The 21776-nt window shown below is 48.0% G+C and overlaps 1 protein-coding gene across 1 annotated transcript in view; it reads right to left on the reverse strand.

Moving 5' to 3' along the window:
* Window positions 1-226: 226 nt before the first annotated feature.
* Window positions 227-21776, reverse strand: part of PLPP3 (phospholipid phosphatase 3) — a 45357-nt gene continuing 23807 nt past the window's right edge. Inside the window, exons 2-6 of the mRNA XM_054638229.2 lie at window positions 21077-21234; window positions 15664-15947; window positions 14620-14677; window positions 7078-7254; window positions 227-2051 (exon numbers count right to left, since the gene is read on the reverse strand). Coding sequence (XP_054494204.1) covers window positions 1926-2051; window positions 7078-7254; window positions 14620-14677; window positions 15664-15947; window positions 21077-21234 — 803 coding nt within the window. The 3' untranslated portion in view covers window positions 227-1925. The remainder of the gene's footprint in view (window positions 2052-7077; window positions 7255-14619; window positions 14678-15663; window positions 15948-21076; window positions 21235-21776) is intronic.

Consider the following 21776-nt stretch of genomic DNA (forward strand, 5'->3'; position numbering starts at 1 on the left):
TGCAAACCCACAAGTGCCCCCAAGCCAGGAGCTGGTGGGACCTTCTCATCACTCCCATCAAAAATGGCACCTGGTCCTTCTTATCCAGCTGCCCTCCTGAACCATCACATCCCCAAATGCCACCCAACATCCACATCACACTTCCAACTGTCCCACTGGGCAAGGACCCTCTTTTTCCGTTACGGAAAGGGCAACCCAAAGACAGAATGCAGCTTGCACCAGGATGTTTAGTTGTGTTATGAGCTTTTATTTAAAAAGCACATTTATACAGCAATAATTTCGCAGATACAAACTTCAATTTTGTATTCTACAAAAGTCTTTGAATATTCTTCTCTTTACAAAATGGAACATTACAAAAATACAGACAATTTAATATGTTTTTTTTATACAAATGTCTCTAATTGTAGTTATTTTCATTAAAATATTACTACCACAGAACTACAATATTTTAGTCGACTATAAAAAAATTAATTCAATGCTTTTTTAAGCAGCAAAATGTAAATAACACAGGTCAGGACACAGTTTATAGTCATAGTGGATATATCTAAAATTGTTTCAGAAATAATATTTTACATAGTTAATTTTTAAGGTTTTATACATTATTTATATAATATTTATAATATAAAAAAAAATCATAGCTTGCTATAAGTTGAAATGATAGGACGGATTCTGTGAGAAGGATGTGCAAATGGCTGTTCTGCGTGTTCTGCGGGATCCCTTTGCAAATGCGCTTCGTGGAAGGGCTGCAAACCAAGCACCTGTGGCTTCTGGGCAAAAAAAAAATGCCATCATCACACCCGAGAGAGGCACAGCTGATTTCCCACCGGAGCGACCCAGCGGAGCACAGGACCTGGTACTGCCATGGCACACCCTGGGGTGGCCAGGGAGGAGGAGGATGAGGAGGATGAGGAGGAGAGGAGGGGATGCACAAACCGACTGACACCCAGGCCGGGACGTGCCGCCCAGCAGCCCGTCCCAAAACTGCAGAATAAGTTTCCCCAGGACTCAGCCCCGGGGTCGTAGTGCGAACTGAACGAGTCTTCGGCAGAGCCGCCGCTCCCCCGGCGCAAACCGCGGCTCCCGCGGGCAGGCGCGCATGGAACCTGGTGGGATTTTTCTCTGGGGGAAAGGGCTGGGAAGTGGAGGATGCTCTTTTCATTTAGGAGGGCTCGGGTGGGATGAGCCCGCGGCAGGGAGCGAGCGGGGAGGAGGAAATGTGGCTTCTCTGTGCGGAGGAGGGAGATCTCCGGCCTCACTGCGCGTCTCGGGCCACTCGTTAAAGGCGTCTAGTGTGAGCAGAGAGAGCAGAGACCCTTCGGAGACCATGGACTGGGCAAGCTTCTTCTAAATTAAGTCACAGTATGGAAGAGAGGAGGCAAAAATAAACTAGGATCAAGAAGAGAAAAAAGCAACTCTTATGAACCAATCCCAGGTCTTGACTCAGTGCTCATACGTAGTGCTATACAATTTAGTCATGAGTTGGTTTTTTTTTCTCGCAGGCATTGGAAATCTTCGTAGTCAGAAAAAAACCTAGGATGGCCAGCTTTCCAAAAATCCCTTAGTGTTCACTGGGCTGGGAACAATTTGGCGTTCACTACAACATGAACACTCAAACCAATTGCACATCCAGAACTCCGGCACCTCTCTTTGTTTGTTCGGCATTTTGTGTAGTGTGGGTTTTGTTTTTTTCCTTTTTCATTGTCACCTTTGCCTTAGTTGACCACCACCACCCCTTTCATCCAAATGTCGCAAGTTGAAAAGACCACAGAGTAAGACTTTACTGGTCGGGCAAGAAAGTCTCTCCCTACATTCTACTGTCTGATGAGATTTGAGAGCAGCAGGTAGTTGCTGTCAGCAGTCACTTTTTTTTTTGAAAAAAAAAAAAAAAAGTTTAAAATACAACACCCATCTGATTCCTCGAAGTTCTACACCATGTTGTGATGATTATTCCTCTCAATGATGTCCACAGGTGAAAGGATCTCCTTCCGGATGGGAGGTGGAGGCAGGCAAGTCTTTGTCTTGGGCTTGAAGAGATCTGAGACGTAAAACACCTGCAGGAGTAAGTGGAAAAGGCAAACTCAGCCACAGTGGGTGATGGTTTGTGCAAAAAGTTGGTTTACAGAATATATACACATCTTTAAGCTGCAAAAACAGCACTTTTTGAATGCCTGCCTGTAACAGCTGTGAAATCCCAAGCGCCTGCTACCACCTTTCTGTACAGCAGAGGAAAAGGCTCAGACCTCACAAAACTGTAAAAACATGAGAGGACAACTTGATTTCTCACTGCGTCATCACAGAGTGCAACATCCAGACCTCTGCTGAACGGGTTGAAAAGCCAGGAAACAGATCCACGGCCTGCGCTCCAATAAAATAACAAAGGTCTCCAAAGGGCTGGCCTGACTCATCCTCAGTGGTTTCAGGGATGGAGTCAGTGAAACAATTCATTCAGCCAGACATCAGGTAGGCAATTAAAAGCTTTCGAGTTAAAACTGTGTTAAAAGCTATCAGCAGTGAGTCAATGGTGAGCCATGCTCCTCATGCCCCACCAAGGCACCAGTACAGAGCTGGGGTCTGGTGGAAGCCAAAGGCTAAGGAGAGGAGAATCTATTCCTGACTCCTTCTTCCTAAATATCCCGTGATGTAACCCCTCTCCCGGATGTGAAAAAGCCAGTGCTTGGCAATTTCGGAAGGCAGCAACACAATAAGAAACAAAGTGCTGGGAGGAAACTTCCACATCCTCCTTTGGCAGCAGCACGAAGCTTATCAGTCCTCCAGGACTGGGGCACTTTCACCCTTGCCAAACCTCAGCCCTGTGCCAGAAGGGAAAAGAGTCAGACAGCACAGATCCTCTGGATGGAGCTAGAAGTGGCAAGGATTCATCATTTTGTCACCTGGGGCCACAGCCCCAAACTTCTGTTCTGCCACTGACTGTCCCTGCCAGCCCAAGTGTGACAGCTCATCTCAGAAAGCCCTAAACCCCAATAATCCCAACAGAAGCCATGGGTGTGCTGAGCTGAAATCCCAGGATGAGCAGCACATGGCTGTAGCAATCAGCAGTACATTTGATTTTTTTCTCCCACACCACTCAAATGCAACATTTAATCACCCAGATAAATCAGGGGGAAAAATAATTTCAAGGTGTTTAAAGAAATAATATTAGATTACGACTTCCAGGCTGGGTAAGACAGGGAGAAAGCAAAGGTTTGGTCTACCTGCATCTCCACATTTTCTAACCACCCACAGCCTTGTGCAGCAGGTCAAGTTGTCCTTGCAAATAACTTTTGCAAGCCCCTATCAGCACAGCAGATAAGGCTCAAGCTGGACAGCCAGCAAAGCTGCTGTACGCAGCACTTTACTCCTACAACTCTAACCAGGGATGAAGGAAGCTGAGCTGGTGCTGCTTTGTGGAAAAGCAGAGAAGGAGCTGATGTACAAAGCAGTTCTTTTCTTGATGTATATGCTGGTTTCTGGTTGTTTGATTGTGTAACAGAGCTGATAAAGTTGTTTACAGGGCATCCAAGTGGCAGCCTTTGTATGTTTGGGTAAATAACAGGATCCAGCTGATGCTCCCGAGGATCACAAGCTGGAGTCTGGCCCCTTGCTGCAGCATCCCAGTGTAAAACTACATTGAACTGCTCTGGCACTGGTTTTATTTTGGGCTGTTAATAACTGCAACCCCCCATTTGTCTGGTTTGGTGCATTTCTGGTGCCATCTCACTCATTCATCCACCTCTGAGAGCTGGATTCAATCAAAAAGGTGTCCAACTTCTGCACCAAGATAGCCATGACAAATCAATTTATGGGAGGGGATTGCTGAGTGCAAGAAGCATCTGGGGATTGCTTTGAGTCTGGTCCTTATTTTTGACAGGAATGAGTTATGGTGGAGTGTCATCCTGGGTATTTTTGCTTTTACTGTGCTGCTTTTCAGGTTTCATTGAAAGGCTGGTTAAGAGGTTTCATTTCTCTTTAAACTGTATTTCACTTTAACATGGCTGGAGGTTATATAAACATTTATAGGAATCATTAAACGTGATCTTTGGGGGTTAAAAGTGTGTTAAATCCTCCTAATGCTTGAACTGTTTAACACAAAAAAGGACTAATAAACGTGCTAAGTTTTTCACTTGGATTAGCTCCATTTCCTGTAGAAGGTGCTCTCCACCCATAAAGAAAACTTGATGGGAGAAGACTGAGAGCATTTTAAGCCAATATCTCACATTCCCACTTAACAATTCCTATTACTTTTCATCCTATTGAAGCAATTTTTAATCATATACAGAGAGGTTAAAACAACTCCTCTGAGCTAACCAGAGCAACACTGGGAGCATGTCCTCCTGACATCTCCCCTTCTCCCTCTCCCTCAGATGAGACATAAACCACACAACACACAGCAAGCTGCCTGCAAGGCGCAGAGAAACTATTTCTATTTGAGAAATCTTCGTTGTATTTCACCCTGGCTCCATGTCTGAATGTTTCATCAGCTGGAAGTGCTTGACATTAATGTCTTTTGCTTGTTATTTCAGGCACTGAAAGACAAACGTGTCTGCTGCAGCACGACCTGGTTTAAGCTCGGGCAGGCTTTGGAGATGAAATCCACAATTGGTTTCTACTGAAAATTATGGCCTGATAACTGTGGTGTTTTTACAGCCCTTGGCTACCACCAGGGTGGACCCTGAAGGCTTTGCTGGGGGAAGGGGTGGCTGGGAGCACCCAGGGTGGGAGGTGATGGGTCTCCAGGTCCCTCCATTTCAGAGCAGCCTGTGCAGGGGAGCTGGGCAAGAACCCCCAGGACATACCAGGAATTTTGACAAAAAGCTCCTAAACTGCTCCTTCAGTGCAAACTCTAGGGTGTTTTGGGATGACTCTTCCTCTTGTCCCTTGCTGCCACCTCCCAAAATGGGGGAAAGTCTACTAGGCCCTACTAGGCAAAGACTCCCACCAGCAAAGCCAGGTTCTGTAGAACAGTACACTGCTGGGTCTCTGCAGGCTGATGGAATGGGACAAGGGCTGGGCTCAAACTCTGCCCTGAGATGTTCCAGGTTACTGAGCCATTCCTGCAAAGCATTTAGACACAACTGCTCCTTCCTCCAGCGGGCTGGGACAGCAGCTCAGGCTGCCCCAGACTCACAGGCAAACTCGAGCCTGCCTGGGAAACTCCAGGCAGCTGCTTCCTATGACACAGGAAAACCATCCCAGCCCTGCCACAGCCTCCCCTTCCCAGCACAGCTCCCAGCTGCCGGAGGGCTGGGAGGGGACAGCCAGGCCTGCTGCTCTCTGTCCCAGCCAGGAAGCATCCGGACACCCATCCCAAGCTCCATCCGGAGAGCTATTGTCCTTCTGGAGCCACTGCTGGGACCCAGGGATGCACTGCCTGCTCCCCACTCCCCTTCCACACTGTGCCTGTCAGCCCACTTCCCACCACAAAGACACACACTTCTCCCACCGCCCCCTCGGGATCTGCCAGCCCTGCATGGGACGTGGGCACCAGGCAAAGGCAAAACCCAACAGCTACTGCTCACAGAGTTAATAATACTCCATGAAAATGTCCCAACAATGACATTTTTGTTTTGGCTTTGGAATATTATCAATGAGTGGGAGGTACATAAATAACCTATTTTCTCTCCCTGCAAAATGCAATATTGGTGAACTTAACTTCTTGTTCCCAAGACTGATTTACTTTTAGAACAGTTAAAAAAAAAACAAAAAAACCCAACAAAAACCCCCACAAAAAGTGGTGAGCTGTTAAAATCTTGCTTTTGGGGAGTTCACACAGACACAGAAACCACCACAGCCCCCAGCTTCTTTGTGTCTGAGGCAGCTGCCTCACCTGGTTCCCCCCCATCCTGCCAACTTAAAACATATGCATGTGTCACTTTGAGTTACAGGGCTGTGCAATCATGTCACCCTTTGGAGAGCAAGTGGCACAAGAACCAGCCCAGCAGCTGAAGAGAAATGGGCACAGCTTTTGTTGGCCACTTTTTCAAGAGCCCTTTCGCCCCCTGAAAATCCATCAGCCATCATCCACCTCCCCATGTCAGGGAGATAGCAGTTTTTGGAAGGACTGTGTAAGAGCCATAATGCCAAGCACCCCAGACTCTCTGCTCAGCTCCTGGTGGAAAACCTTGCTAAGGAGCCTAACTGAGAACACTCACTCTGGGGGTGAATTCCCACAGAGAGCAGCAGCTCAGGGAAACAACAGTGTAGCAGTAAAGAGAAAGGAAAAGAAATATTGTTCAGCTGAGTGCCACTGAGAATTGCCAAAGCTTCTGGTGGAGAGGTAAACACCTTCCCTTGGCTGAATATCTTTCAGTGCCCCCAGCTGCCTGGACCAAGCCTTTGGAGCCTCTCACCACATCCCCACCTGTAACAGGGAACCACCTGAGCTGAACTGGTGGGGTTGCAAAGGCCCTCCTGTTCCCCCCAGTGTCGGAACTCAATGCACCCCTCGGGGTGCCCAGAGCTGCCAAGGACTCCGCTGAGGGGTTCAGAGACCCTGGCATGCTGCCCAGAAGACCTGGGGATTTGATTTTGACCCCTGGAGCAAGTTACCAGCTTTGTATGAGGACCTGAAACTCACAGAAGTTTTAATAGTATAATAATAAAATTATCACAGGGTGAAAATGTAGATTTTAGGATTTTTGGTATGGGGGTTATGGGGGACAAGATGGAGGAACTTGGGCGTGTCTAGCCTTTCTTCTTCTCCATTTTCTGCAGTGATGTTGGCACTTTAGGATTGGTTTAGAGTAGAAGTGCACTGTCTAACATAGGTTATAGGTATTGGGAATTAAGTGTAAATATGTTATACCTAGTTTGTAGTCTAAAAAGACAACACCGCCTCGGGGGCGGTCAGAGTGCCTGTGGCTGCCCTGCTGAGCAGACCTCGGCTGGGCAGAAAGAAAATTTTATAGATAAGAATTAATAAACAACCTCAAGACCAAAAAGTGAAGAGCTCTGACTCATTCTTCAGTTGCACGGGCTGAAACAGAGACATCCTGCACATCTCGGGGCAGTAATTTATAACCAAGAACCCGAGAGCCCAGGAGCTTCCCAGCACTGTTCCTGCCCATTTCCCCCACTCACCACGCAGTAAGCCACCAGGGCTCCCTGTGCAAAGCCTGCCAGCACGTCGGTGGGGTGGTGCTTGTGGTCGGAGACGCGGGACAGCCCGGTGTAAAAGGCCATCATGATCAGGGTGAACTGCAGCAGGGGACGGAGCAGCCGGGCTCCCTTCCACGTGAATCTGGCCTGCAGATAGAACTGTGGCAAGAGAGGGAAACAAACAAACAAAAAAAGGTTGAGTTAGTTTGCACAAATTCGCCCAAAATGCAGCAGTGACTGCGCTGTGGGGCCCTGTGGCTCAAGGAGGGGGAGTTGATAAAATGGAAGGATGCTCCTTGCACCTGTGTGGCCTCTCGAGGGATTTTTAACCCGTGAGGGGGATGAGGACAGAGGTGGATGGGCACAGCCCTTCCTCAGTGAGCCAGAAACAGGAGATTGGGACCCCCTGCACCCCAGCTCTGCTCCAGCCTCCACACAGCATGGCATCCCAGTAAAGAAATTCCTCCCCAGCATTATTAAACATACAAAACCAAAGTCCCAAATCTGGGATATTTAGGACTCATACCATCTCTCAGAGGGAAAAGAAGCATCCATGCAGCATGCTAAACCTTCAAAGCCATCCTGAGAACTGCCAGACATGGCCACAACCACCAACAATGTGCACAATGCCACCCTCCAACATTCTCCCATCATGTTTCCCCTCCCCAGCCCCAGGGTTTGAGGGAAACACAGAGCAGCTGCCCCTCTGGACGGCCTGGGAATTGCCTCCCTGGGTGGGAATGCCAAGCAAAGCCCTGGCCCAGCCGAGAGGAGGGCCCTGGGGTGATGTCAGGCAGACATTGTGGCCCTGCCGTGACTATCTCGGGCCCGCTTCCGCCCCGGGCCCGGGCACGGCCGGTTCCTGTGGGAACGGGGAAGCCGGGCGGGAAGAGAGGGCAGGAAAACAGCAGCTCCTGCCGGGGATGAGGCAGGGAGGAAGGCTGTGGGAAGGGAGGGAGGGAGGGACGCCCAGGAGCCTCCAGGCTCGGGGAGCAGTCAGGCTCAAAGGGTGTGAAAGTGCCTGGCAAATGCTGCTGGGCCTCTGCAGCCCGGGCCTGCTCTGCCTCCTCCTAAATGCAGCACTGGAGTCAGACCCCGTGGGCTGCAAAGGGATTTACTCCCAATTTATGATCCTAAATGCAGCACTGGAGTCAGACCCCGTGGGCTGCAAAGGGATTTACTCCCAATTTATGATCCTAAATGCAGCACTGGAGTCAGACCCTGTGTCCTTCAATGGGCTCTGCTACATCAGAGGGCTGCAAAGGGGTTTATTCCCCATTTCTGCTCCTAAATGCAGCACTGGAGTCAAACCCCGTGGGCTGCAAAGGGATTTACTCCCAATTTCTGCTCCTAAATGCAGCACTGGAGTCAGACCCTGTGGGCTGCAAAGGGGAGTACTCCCCATTTCTGCTCTTAAATACAGCACTAGAGTCAAACCCTGTGTCCTTCAATGGGCTCTGCTACATCAGAGGGCTGCAAAGGGGTTTACTCCCCATTTCTGCTCTTAAATACAGCACTAGAGTCAAACCCTGTGTCCTTCAATGGGCTCTGCTACATCAGAGGACTGCAAAGGGGTTTACTCCCCATTTCTGCTCCTAAATGCAGCACTAGAGTCAGACCCCTGTCCTTCAAGGGTCTGTGCTACATCAGAGGGATGCAAAAGGGTTTACTCCCCATTTATGATCCCTTTTACACACCCAGAGGAGTTTGCACTGCCTTGATATGAAAGGGGATGAAGCTCTCACTAGGTTCCCTGAAACCACAAATAACTTAATGACAACATAAAAGCATAAAATGACCTGTAAAAGCAGAACTAACTGGGAAGCTGATAAGGGGGAAGCATAATTTTGGCCAATTTAGTATGTTTGGCTGTTGCATAAACACTGTATCTGCCCCTTTATGGAAAGAACACACACTGGGCTCTTCAGAAGAAATGAAACATCACATTGTCTGAATGGAGCAGATGCTCCAAATTATCCAAATTGTTAGCCAATTAACATGGAAGGGAGCAGCACCAGAACAGCTCGGTGCTGGCTAATGCACATGGTGATTCTGGGGAATATATCTGCAAACCAGCCTAAGCCTGGGAACAGAGCCACGGCCCCATGGAACACACCCCACACCCCACATCACGGTCCCTTCCATCCCAAACCATTCCATGATTCTGTTTTCATGTTCAAGAGCCTCAAGTCAGCCCAGGTGACAGTGTAAAACTCAGGTTCCAGTGTGCTGCTGCTGCTGCAGAGCAAAAATATCTCCAAGTATTATATATTATAAACCATCACTCTCAGTTCTACCAAGAAGACTTGAAACCTGATGTCCTATTTTAATCTTCTGTCTTTGTCCCATCAAATCACTTAAGAAGGAAATTTGCTGCTGTATAATCTGACATTAGCCACTTTTGCACAGTCTGGACATCTTCTCAAATCTTTCCACCCCACAAGCCTGGACTAAAAAAGTCATCTAGAGGTGAGGGTGCAAAGTATCAATTAAAAATTAGCAAGAAAAAGCAAACAGCAAGTTTGAAGATACAATAAAGTAGGCACTTCTGGGGCTGAACTGTGTCCCTCCTGTGCAATCTTCAGCCCTGGAAAAGGAGCAAAAAGCAGTGTGGCACCATAGGGGATGTGCTGGGTGTCCCCCAAGTCTCCAGCACCCAACTCACACCCACAACTGTGTATCTTGGAAAACTAAAACCCACAGGTTTAGTCCTGTGCTCCTCAGACATTGCAACACCAGTGTAAGGAGCTCAACTGAGTTCCTTTTACTGCCACAATAAAGGCCATGGAAAAACTGCTCTTTATTCCCTATTCAGAAGGACAAAAAAAAGAGCATAACAGCACTCCTCCTATTCCACAGGCATTTTATGAACATGCAGTGTTACAAAAGCTGCTCTCAAACACTAGGATCACCTCAATACTTTTAAGGTAAGACTTGGGGTACTCCAAACTTTGCCTCTGCCCTCGGTAGATAATTAATACGAGTTATACCAGTTAATACGACAAGGTCAAGAAGTGAAAGTAGAATTTAGGGGCTGAAAGGATCAGAATTTCTCTAATGCAGGAATTAGTGCTATTACCAAGAAATGGGAAGTTCCTGGAAATTTATCTGCAAATCTGCTTATGAAGGTGTTTTTGCTGTTTTGGTGGGGTTTTTTTCGTTTGGTTGGTTTGTTGTTTTTTTTTCTCCTGGGAGCAAATCTGAAATGCTGCCTGCTACAGACTGACAGATTTGGATGGGAATGTGGAGCTGGAATGGAGCCCTTCCCAGGAGGGAGTGGAAGAGCAAGACCACAACCAGGGTTATTTCCACCACAGATCATCACAGGGCAGCAAAAACCAGGAGCACCAACAGGAGCAAGGGTGGGAGAAATGGGATCACACAGAGTGGGAGTTATTTGGAGTTCCCATCCGCTGTCTCCTGGCAGAGGCTGGGTTACCACAAAGCAGATGGCTTGAGGGATGTCACATCACTCTTCCTGTGCCAGGGGACTTCCACAGGGCTGCTGGGGAGTGCCCACAGCCACACACAGCCTCTGAGCAAAGCCAGGAGGAGCTGGCAGGGGACACAGGCTCAGAGCAGCACCCCTCAGTCTCCCGGGGCTTTCTGCGCTCCAGAAATCCCTTCATGCTCTCCTGCTGCAGGGCTGGACTCCATCACCCCCTCAGGCACACCTGGAGTTTCCTTCTGGGAAACAGCTGGGCTTGTTCCTGGCTGTCTGACCCCAAGTGACCTCCTTCTCCATTCCTGCACCATTCCTTCTCCAGCCCCATCTGCAAGCAGAGTGGTACCCAAAGTGCTACAGGGCCAAAACCTCCCCGCCCCAGACTCATCTCAGTGTAATGCACTGCCCTGGCTGGACAAAGCCAGCTGGAGGCTGGGGAATGCAGAATTTGGCTTTTAGCACCAAGCTGGCCACAAGGGAAGGACAGGAGATGGGCAAAGACCTCTCAGCCTGTGCTGTTTGCCTCTTCCCTGCCTTTGCTGAGTGCACAGCACCCTCTCACCCCACCAGAAATATCCCCAGTAGCTCAGTTCACAGCTCAGCCTTGGCCTCTGATTTAATTCCATTTTATTCTCTTCCTTAGGTCACCACTAAACTCAACTCCAAGTCCACAACCACCACAGAGGTTCCTTCACGAGGGCACATCACTGCTCAGCTGTACCAGGGCACCTTCTCCACCCTTCAGCAAGGAGCTCCAGGGAGAAGCCTCACACTCCCCTGACACATAAACCCAGCACCATCTCTCATTTTCCATTTACACCAGCAGAACTCACCACAACCCATTCTGAAGCCTTCTTCCTCACCCACTGACACATATTAAATACACAAGGTTTGCTTGCATTTTATCCAGAATCAGCCAATGTTACTGAGGGATATTAATTCAACTTTCCTGATATTTAAATTTAGCTTTTCTGCGCCCTTTGTGTGATTTCAGGCAACTTCATGCTGCAAATAAATCAGCATTATGGTCTCACATGCTCCAGGGGAGTGGAAAGCATCCACTGCTCCCTGCAAAGACTCCCCCACATCCACAGAAACAGGACAAAGAGGTGTGGGTCAGCTCCAGAGGGCTGCATGGAATAAGCTGTTCCCTACCTCCTCTTTCCTCAGCCTGCTATAAATACATATTACAGCTCGCTCAGCCAAGGGGTAACAAAGCAAGGAAAATTAGGACAAAGAGGATTACCCAAGAGTTATTTCCCCTTTTAAATTTTTTATACAAAGGCCTGATGTTAATTGAGTATTCCTGGTGACAAGAAGGCTGCGAGAAACTTAGCCCTGAGGTGTCAGCATTCGGAACTAAATCCCAGAGGATTTCACTGTGTTGCAAGTGCCTTTCCCTGGGACTTTTCCCTCAAAGCCCTCCAGGGCTTGGCATCTATGAATGTTTTCTTGCTAGGAGCCCATGGATAGCACAGGGCTCTGCTGCCGTGCCAGGAAATGGGGAAGCTGTGGTCACTCAGCCACTGCACACCAAACCTCTGGGCAAATCCAGCCCCAGGCTGCAGGCAAAGCCCTGCGGGGTGCGTGGGAATCCATGGATCTTCTCACAGCCTGACTGGAATTTTCTGGCACCCGTCTCCACCAGGTGAAGCAAACTTGAAAACATTTTAATTCAGAATGGGCTCCGAGAGCGAAGCCAGGGAATGCCAGGAAAGGCGGGAAGTGACTTATCCTTGAAATATGAGGTATTGTTCAACCAGGAACACGCTTGGGACACGGCTGACCTGCCAGGCCTCTGCAGGACACGCTCAGCCCCACAGATCCCCCAGCTCTGCAGCAGCTCCTGGCACACTGCTGCTATCCAAAGTGTAGGCAGCAACCTGCTGCAGCACAGCCCCCACTTCCCAGGAACAGGGGAGCACCTGTTTTTGTCTTGATTGAGATGGTTCCCTGATTAAACCCATCAAACACACCTCCTGCAGGCACTGGCATGGTGGATGCCATGTTTCTAAGCAGGCTTTCAAAACCCCAACTCATTCATTGAGGTGGGCAAGACAGCAGGGTTTATCTTGCATCAAATAAAATCCCTCTGGCTTACTATAATCTCCTTTTTCTTGTAATTATTTTTTTGATATTATCAGCCTCTCCAATGTGTCAGATTTTCTGCCTCCCTTTTTCTATGAGATTTCTCTGTCAGGCTTTGGCAGTGACCAGGGAACTGGAGTGATGGGAGAGCAGGGTGCTGCTAGACAAGTTGGAATCACTGGATCATTTAGGTGGAAGAGAGCCTTAAGATTGTTGACTCACCTGTCTTGTCTCAAGTTGCCTTTTCTCCCTTCAATTTATCACCAAATACTTGATGTAATTTTTCCTGACTTCTTAAGACACAAGGCAACTGGACAGCTGGTCAGGCAGAGTCTGCTACCAGCCATATCACAGTTTTGGGACAAGGTGAAAATTAAAAATAAAATAATTTAGAAGGGACTGTCCCCTGCATAGAGAGGGGCAAGTGGAACAGCCTGTTGTCCTGGGGAGTGTGGGGCAAAGTCTGGTGAGTGCTGACAGCTCAAGTGCTCCCATATGGGGACAGGGAAGGGCAGCAAAGAGACCTGAGGCATCACACAGGAGCTAAACACCACTTCTAAAGCCTGCTGCAAAGTTAAAAACAACATCAGGCAGCAGGCACTGGTGCAAAGCAGCAATGAGAAATGAGCCCTGCAGGTTTTCTGTGCATCCTGTGGGAACTTGGAATGCACTCTGCAGTTTTGGGGTCTCTGCCCCCCAAGCTCTATATTCCCATTTGTTTCTCACCTGCTCCAAAAGTCCTGGAGTTTCAGAAAACACGCGAAAAAAGAAAGTTTGTCCAGAAACCTGCAGCAAATGGGTCAAGCCCTGGTAGAGAAGCCATCACCACCTTAATAGGGACCGGCTGTCCTTGCTGTTCCCAGATGCTGGGCTTGAAAATACCTCAGGGCTGACTTATCTGACTGCCCAGAGACCTCCCCAGAAATAAATGACTGCCCTTGTGAGCGATGGCTTCCAAACTCAGCTCAGAAAGCTTTTTGATAGGCTGAGCCTCCTGTGAAGCATCACCAAGGCAGCTCTTCATTGTAATAACTGGGAGGAAACGGCCAAAACAGTCGCTGGAGAAATTCAGAAGTTTTCCAAGAACAAAATAAGAGGGAAAACAAAGAAAGAATTTAATACGCCGCCCACAACTGCCTGGAAAGCCCAGTGATTCAGTTACAGGAGTTGCTCACAGGGAAGGGGATCCAAGGCTGAAAAGGCTGGAGGGAGTAGTGGCCACTTATCTTTCTAGAGGGTAAGGGATGGGGGGAGCACTGCTGATAGATAAAAGTTCATGTTTCATGGTTTTTATCAGTGCAGTGCTGTTCCTCTGCTTGCAAATCCGAGATTACCAGGGACGGAGGAGGAGCACAAATCTTAAAAGCAACACAAAACCTGATTTTTTTATGAAATAAATAACTTGCAAAAGAGGAAAACCAGGCACAAACCCCTCAGAAGGGTGGGTGTGTGTGTGTCCAGCCCGTGTGGGCAGCGCTGCCTCCTGCAGTCCCAGCAGGAAGCACCTTGGCAGCCACCCCGGCCCCAGCCCAGCGCAGGAAGGGCAGAGCCATTTCTCACTGACAAAGGAAAACAAGTCCCAGCCCTCCCCTCCGGAACCAGGCTGCTCCACCTGCTCTGCTGGCACATTTCGGAACCAGGCATCACCTCCTGACATGGCCATGCAGCACATCCTGCCCCTCCATCCATGAAACATTCTGCCTTGCCCCAAACTCTCCTCAGTGTGCAAACAGGCCATCCACAAATGTAGCAGGATTTGGATTTAATTGCCACCTTGGCCACATCCCAAAGCTGCACACACAGAGCTCAGCTATCATCCCAGGAGTCTCTGTCCTAAAAACCACAACAGCAGCTGAGGGAGGATCTTCCCACCAACAGCTCAGACTCTTCTTTACCAGCCAACTTCCCATGTCCAAGGCTCATCCTGCCATTACTGCTATGGAATGTGGGATGGGGGACAGGGGATCAATCAGCTCAGTGAGGTCACTTACCACCAAGTACAGCATGGTGTACAGGGAGAAGGACGCGTGCCCGGAGAAGAAGGATTTCCTGCAAAACAAAGCAGGTGCTCAGAACCAGCCAGCACAATCCTCAATATCACAATTCCCCCTATAATACGGTGACTTGGCATCTGAGGGTGCCAGAGCAGAGGGACTCACAACCCCCAATCCTTTGGTTATAAAACCCCTGTTATCCGCCCTGCCTGCTGGTGAGGCAGAAAGCAAACGGATGGACAGGATGCTTGCATTGTTTGTCCCTTCCTGGCCTACTCAGGGGACAGGAGTTATTTCCAGGATAACCTAATAACTCATCATCTCGCCTCAAATAACCGGGAAACCCTGAAGAAATGAGAAGAGAGCAACTTCTCCAGAAGCCTGATTGCAGCACGAGGAATGTGCCCCTGGCAAAGTCAAAATTGGGCATCTGATGGATGTGATAGAGCTCCAAGGGGAGGCACTGGCAGCCCTGCCTGTGTGGTGGAGCCTTTCCTGAGGAGAAGCTCTGCTGTGACACACGGGACAGCTCGGGCTGCTCACCATGAGCTCAGCTCTGGGGGTGAATTCCCACAGAGAGCAGCAGCTCAGGGAAACAATAGTGTAGGAGTAAAGAGAAAGGAAAAGAAATATTGTTCAGCTGAGTACCACACTTCCCAAGGGAAACTGCTGCCCACTGGAAAACGGATTTATGGCCTTCGCAGAAAAAGCAGCATTTCATAGAATCCTAGAATGGTTTTGGGCTGCAAGGGACAACAAAGACCAGCTCGTTCCACCCCCCTGCTATGGTTAAGGACAGCTTCCACTAGACCAGGTTGTTTAGATCCCCATCCTAGACGGCACTCTGGGAATGGGGCATCCATCCACAGCTTCTCTGGGCAACCCACCCCGTGCCTCACCACACTCACAAGGAAGAATTTCATCCTACCATCCAAACTAACCCCACTCTCAGTTTCAGATTCAAATCCTCTACTGCAGACAGAGAAACCCAAGCCACATTTAGTGTCAGCAAGCCTTGGCTCTGGTGCCAGGGGCTCTCACCTGGCTTCCTGCACCCTGCTGTCGCTCCCCCTGCAGGTGTAGTTCTGGATGTAAACTCCCTTGGCGCAGTTGATGGTGGAGAAATCCAAGTCACAAACCGCCAGGAAATGCGGCCGCAAGCGCCCGACGGACACTTTGGCAATGTCTGTGAAGGACTGGCTGATGGCACAGCCAAAAACAAAGCAGCCCACTTGCTTGTAGAGAGCTGCCACGTAGGGGTTCTGGATGAAGGAGCGGGATTTCTCCTTCAGGTAGTGGATGCGGTAGAGCTCTCCCGTTATAATCTGCGAGGGAAGCACAACAGAGAGGTCAGAGAGCAGGAAAAACGCTGGGCAAATGTCAGTTCTTTAACTTCCTTTCTGCCTCTGTCAAGGTTGGGATTGAAGCTCTGGAGATAGTATTTCATATTCAGGCTCAAATGTGTATTATTTCTTATCTATATTATGGTCTTACAAGTTGTGAGTTGTACAGCATTCTACAAAATGGCTAACCATCTTTCTCTACAAGGTCTTTTAGGGCTAAATTATCCAATTAAGAAATTACACCTGGATTATTTTTATTTTTAACCCAATAACCAATCCCTCATGTCCTGCAATGTGGACTTTTCTGTCCAATTACAAACACCCAAACCCAAGAAGAAGAAGGTGAAGAAGAAGGACCAGCCACCGCCCTAAATCCTCCATCTTGCCCCATATATATTCCTATATTCTAAAACCTTAAACTCTAAGTTTTCCACCCTGTGATACTACACACTCCTATTCAAACTATACACCCCTAAAACCAGCTCTATCATTCAATTTTAGAAGCCTTCTCTGCAGCCTCAGGTCAAATACAGTATTCTCTTGAGGGTCTGTGCCTTTCAGCACAGAAAGTTTAAAATTCTCAGCATCCAGGGCTCCAACAGGCAAAAGCAGGGCCAGGTGTGAATGCAGGGCTGAGACAGCTCTGAGATCTCAAACCAGGAATCTGCTTCTGGAGTGAGGAAGGAGAAGCCATGGCCCAGTGTCTCTCCATCCTCCCCCTCGTCCCTCCCAGTGCTCAACATGTTGTTTATGGAAAAGTCCAATAAATGAAACAAAAGAGTAAATTTTGGGTTAGCACACTGGCATATCTTTACTGAAGTGAAGAAACATCCCAGCATAGTGGGAAAAGAAAATTGACATAAACCAGATAAAGAATTAGTGTGTGTTGGGAAGGAGAGGCCAGACCCACTACCCTCTTGTCAAACTGATTTTGGAGGAAAATAAACCCACATCCTGCTTATCTTCCTCTCTTAAAATCATTAACACAACAAAGGAAGAAACAGAAAGCCCCAAATTTTTCAGATTCTGGCCCAAAACTTGTTGCCAGCAGACCCAATTCAGACCTCTCAAGACCTCCAAAAAGTCCGGGTCCGGCTATTTTGGGGCATTTCAAGGTGTCTTCCCATCACATGGCAGCAGATTATGTTTTTCTTGTGTCAGGGGTGCTGGGGTTTGACAGTATCGCCATAAATCATTGTCAGGGAGCAGAGGATCCAACTTCTCACACTCATGACTCTTAAGAGGCAGGTTAATGAAAATCAGGCTGTGAAATGAAGTCCAAATGTCTCACCTCTCCCAAAGAGCCAAAGATTTAAATTGTTCTCCGTCACGCTACACACCTAAATTTTAAGCTCCAGATTTACAGCTTTAGGATTTCATTCATTACTCTAAATGTTTTTATACCTGAGTAATATATCGAGGCAGAGGTTTTGTGGGGTTTGTTTTTTTTTTTTTTTTTGGATGCCCCCTTGTCCCTGCCTCTCTGTAGTCACGGGGACTGTGATATGTAAAATTAACTGTCAAGAAAAATGCCTTCATGTTAATCCCTTTCTGGAGCAGCTAGCAATATTCCTCCCAGCGTGGCAGCCTGCCAGCCATAAGCAGGAGACGAGGCTCCCCTGCCTACCTTTTTTAAAAGCTTGGCACAACCTTTGGAAACTAATAAACTGGAAAAGTATGGCAATTAGACTAAGAAGAGTTGAAGCTGTATCATTGTTTGAACTCACTCGTACCGGGGCTTGGAAAAACAAAGGTTGACCTAAGGCAGCTGAAATTGCAGCTAAGCAGGCTTTATCAAAGAGAGATACAACTGTAATAACAGAAAATAAATGCCAAGCTAGAGCAGGCTCTGCTACCATGCACAGAAATTCTTTCAGTGGCTGCACCACCATTTGGGGTTTACATGTCACAGCTGAGATTTCCTCTTGGAAATCTGGTAGTGACCAAGGATTGTTTAGGGAGCTGCATCATTTTAATCCTCACAGTCTCCAAAGACCATGGTTTATCTCCATTTTGAACCTCTTTTTTCCAGCACAGGAAATCTACTGGCGTGAGGCCTGCAGAGGGAGGTTGTCCTGGAGGGACACAGAGGCTCCTGCCCTCCCAAAAGCCTAAATTCACAAGAAGGGGAGCTCTGAGGCTCAAAACTCGTGGCTTTCACAGAGGGAAGACCAGACAAATTAAAGATGATATCTGACACTGGGACATGTGCCATTACTGCAAACTCACACACAGATCCACTCAAACCTGAGGCTCTTGGCCTGGGGAAAGGCATGTGACCATTTTAAACAGGGACCAACAAAAGTCTGGGGATTAATATTTTTCTCTCACCGTTGGTGGTCTGGGTAATTGCACACATGTAGCAGATTGTAAATTGGAGCCTTCACTCCCTCACTAAAATGCTGCTGGGTACCCAGGAACCCTCCCCAGTTAGTGAAAGCCATGGATCAACTTAATGAGTAGCTAAAAATTGGGTAAACTTGGTTTTTTGGCAGTGCTGTCCCAGATAAAGCAGGACGGTGAAAAACTAATGCAGCACAGATGTGCACAGACTGGAAGGACATCCTGAAAAGAAAACAAGTTTTAAAGATATCAAGCTCTTCTCATGCCTTGCACTCCTGGCGAGCCATCCACATGGGACATGTGCCATTCCCAGGTGATGGGCACAATTCCCTGGCACACATATTTTAAAAAGCTGGTCACTAGAGAGAAGCCAACATCAAATTTTTCTGTCTGTGAATGCTTTTTGCAGACTTTCAGTTGTCAAGTCCATTTTATTGTTATTATAAGCTATCACCAGCAATCCAATTAGCCTGTAATTACTTTTAGAGCTTTTCTAGCCACTTGCTTTTGGTGTAACATTCTCTATGCTAATCCCATTGCAGCATATCACCTTCAACTGTAAAACAGCCAGCTAATCCAGGTGTGTCACTTAGATCACCTAGCAAATTAATTTAATTAGGAATTTTTCATAGCCCTTCAAGACCTATCAGGTGTGGGGACATGGTACCACAGCAGTGGTGCCCCTAAAAAGCTCAGGAGTGTCACCTTCCCCTTCCCACCATCCAAGGGACCACCAACATCACACTAACCACCTTCTAGCCCAAAGTGCAGTCAGGAGAGAGGTGAGAGTGCACAGCCCAGGGGCACGAGCCTCTCCAGTGCCATCTGCATGGACATTTGCCTGCAGTCAGTAAATACACAGATATTAAAACCAAATGCATGTCCTCTCCCATCCTGAAGGAAGCAAAGGTCTCTCCTCTGCCGTTTACTTAACAAACTCTCTGTGTGTCCTCAAGCCACTTAAAACATGACCTGGACCTTTTTACCCCAGGCTAGACTGCCTGTGACGCCACGTGAAGCGAGGGTGTGGAATTTTGGCTGCTCCATCCCAAAAGCCAGCTCCCTGGAAGTGCTCATGACCACTACCCTGCCTTCCAAAGGAGCCAAAGGAGCGCACTCAGTGCTCTGTGGATTTGGAAGGAATTCCTATTATGCTACAGTAATTCTGGTATCTGGGTTACATCTGAAAAAGGAGGTCAGGCTGACTTGAATTTTCCATGCAGGCTGCCATAGCAAAGAAATCTGTTGCTTCAGTTCCTCGTTAGCCATTTGTGTCACTCAACAGCAAATAACTGAGCTTTTGAATTTACCTTATTAAGTTACATTTGTTGTGGGCACAGTGAAACCAGGTCAGAAACATCCAATTCTTTGGGGATTTTCATTCTCTTTTAATTGACCTGCTATTTCGTGGTACAGAGTTGATGGATCACACAGGCAGCTGATTATGTTTCCAGTTTCTCTTCCAACTCCTGTATTTGCCACTGCCTCATTAGGGATCAGAAGCACACTCTGCATGGAGCTGGCATGCCGATAGCTCCGGCAGTAATGCGAAAATGAGAGGCTTTTTCATTTCATTTTTATGGCTTTTCCACACTCAGGGGTCATTCACCTACAGGGGGAAATTCTGCTGTGTTTATAGAACTGGGGGCCTGGCACCTTTTGGGCTTGTTTTGGGGAGGAAGGGGGCAGAGAAACAGGGCAATTTTGGGGAACTGCTTTGCTGGGTGTCTATGTGGTCAGGGAATGATGGAGAGATGAGGAAATGATGGAGAGATGAGGAAATTATGGAGTTATTCACATCAAACAAGGCTGAGGATGGAGTATTACCAAAGCAGGCATTGTGCCATCCTAAAATATCTATTGCCCATGAAAGGAAAGGTGAAAGGAGAACAAGTGCTTCTGACTTGTCCATCGCCATCCCTCCTGGCTGAAGGAGCAAGAGGAAGGTGGCACTTCTGGGAAAGCACCTGAGCTGTTCTGGCAGCAGGTGAGAAGGAAAAAAATGCAGGTACTTTTCATAGGGGAATTTCATCTTAGCTGGAAATGTTTAAGCAACAACCTGGAGACAGATCTTGTCTTCTGCCCCAGACCAAGCACACATGGGCATCAGGAGGCTCAACTCATGGGCTGAGTTCAGCTTTTTGGCTGGCAAATAAAGCTCTTGCCATGCAATCATTTCCTAGCACAGCTCTAGAAAAACTGGCAGAAGGAAAATGAAGAGGCATTGGGAAGGTGGGACATTAACTACATTTTACAGCGAGGACCCTGGGAACATGTTCCCCATGGAAGGTTTTAATTGTCTTTTAAAAACGGCTGTAATATGCAATCTCTTAAAAACCTAATACTAACCTGTTAAATTTTCCAGGCACTGGTTAGCTGAAAAGATGTATCCTTTCTTTGTTTTTTAAATCTTATAAAATAGGCAAATACCACGAGTTATTTGAACAGTGACAAACCATGCCAAATCCTTACTGACACTCAAGTGTTTTTGCCTCTACTCTGAACTCTTACTGGAGGGTGGAAAAGTTCTTGTGAAGCTCACAGACTTGCCCAAACAGCTTTGGGCCTGTTTACAGGCTTCAAGAGTAATCTCATTCCTCTCATTACAAGCTTTCATTTGTAAATATTTGCAACTCCACGCTTACAAAAGTCAAACAATCCGCAGAGGAGATGTGCTCCAGTAGACACCGTGGCAGCATTAGCAGGACAAAGAGGTGCCAAAAAGCCCCTGCTGGGACAGAGCAGGAGGTTCTGGAGGTGGGACTCACCGCGAGGATGGCGATGAGGATGCCTGCAGCACACAGCACCGCGTCGTTGATGGTTTCCACGTTCTTCTGCGGGTACCTGATGCTGTCGTCGTCGCAGTAGAAGCCCCTCTGGTAGGGCTGGATTGTGCTTGTCTCGATGATGAGGAAAGGCAACCCGGCTACAAAGAAGGGGAGACAACCAAACCCATCAGCAATACAGGCAAAAACGAGCAGTTCACAAAAAACCCCCCAAGATTCAACTAGAAAACCCCTTGCAAACCATGCACCACTGTTCCTGGTGCTTTTCTTTCCATATTGTTATCTTTCCAAAAGGAACAGCATTGGGATTTGTTTTTCCAAGCTGCTCTTGCAGGGAAAAAGCATCTGCTCTGTTATGGTTATCAGATGTCTGCGCAGCCTGGTTCCAGTTAAGCCCTGTGCGCTGCAAATATTAACTTACAGGAACAGACCCCTGGAGCAATCCCTCTGCAAAAGGCCATGAAAGCCAATCTGGCACTGTCCTCCGGGGAGGGCCCGATGCTCCTCCGAGTGCACCGGGCAGAGCAGCCCAGAGCTGTGCAAACAAACACGGCAGGATCGAGTATCCGCAGGGCTTCTCTCCTCCCCGGCCAGCCATTCTCCATCCCCATCACTTCCCTGCCTTTGAAGCCTTCCTTGGCTCACTCCTCTTTGTATTTACAGGCTGTATTGACAGTTTCCT

Source organism: Agelaius phoeniceus, chromosome 8 (assembly GCF_051311805.1).
Source record: "Agelaius phoeniceus isolate bAgePho1 chromosome 8, bAgePho1.hap1, whole genome shotgun sequence".
Lineage (NCBI taxonomy): Eukaryota > Metazoa > Chordata > Aves > Passeriformes > Icteridae > Agelaius > Agelaius phoeniceus.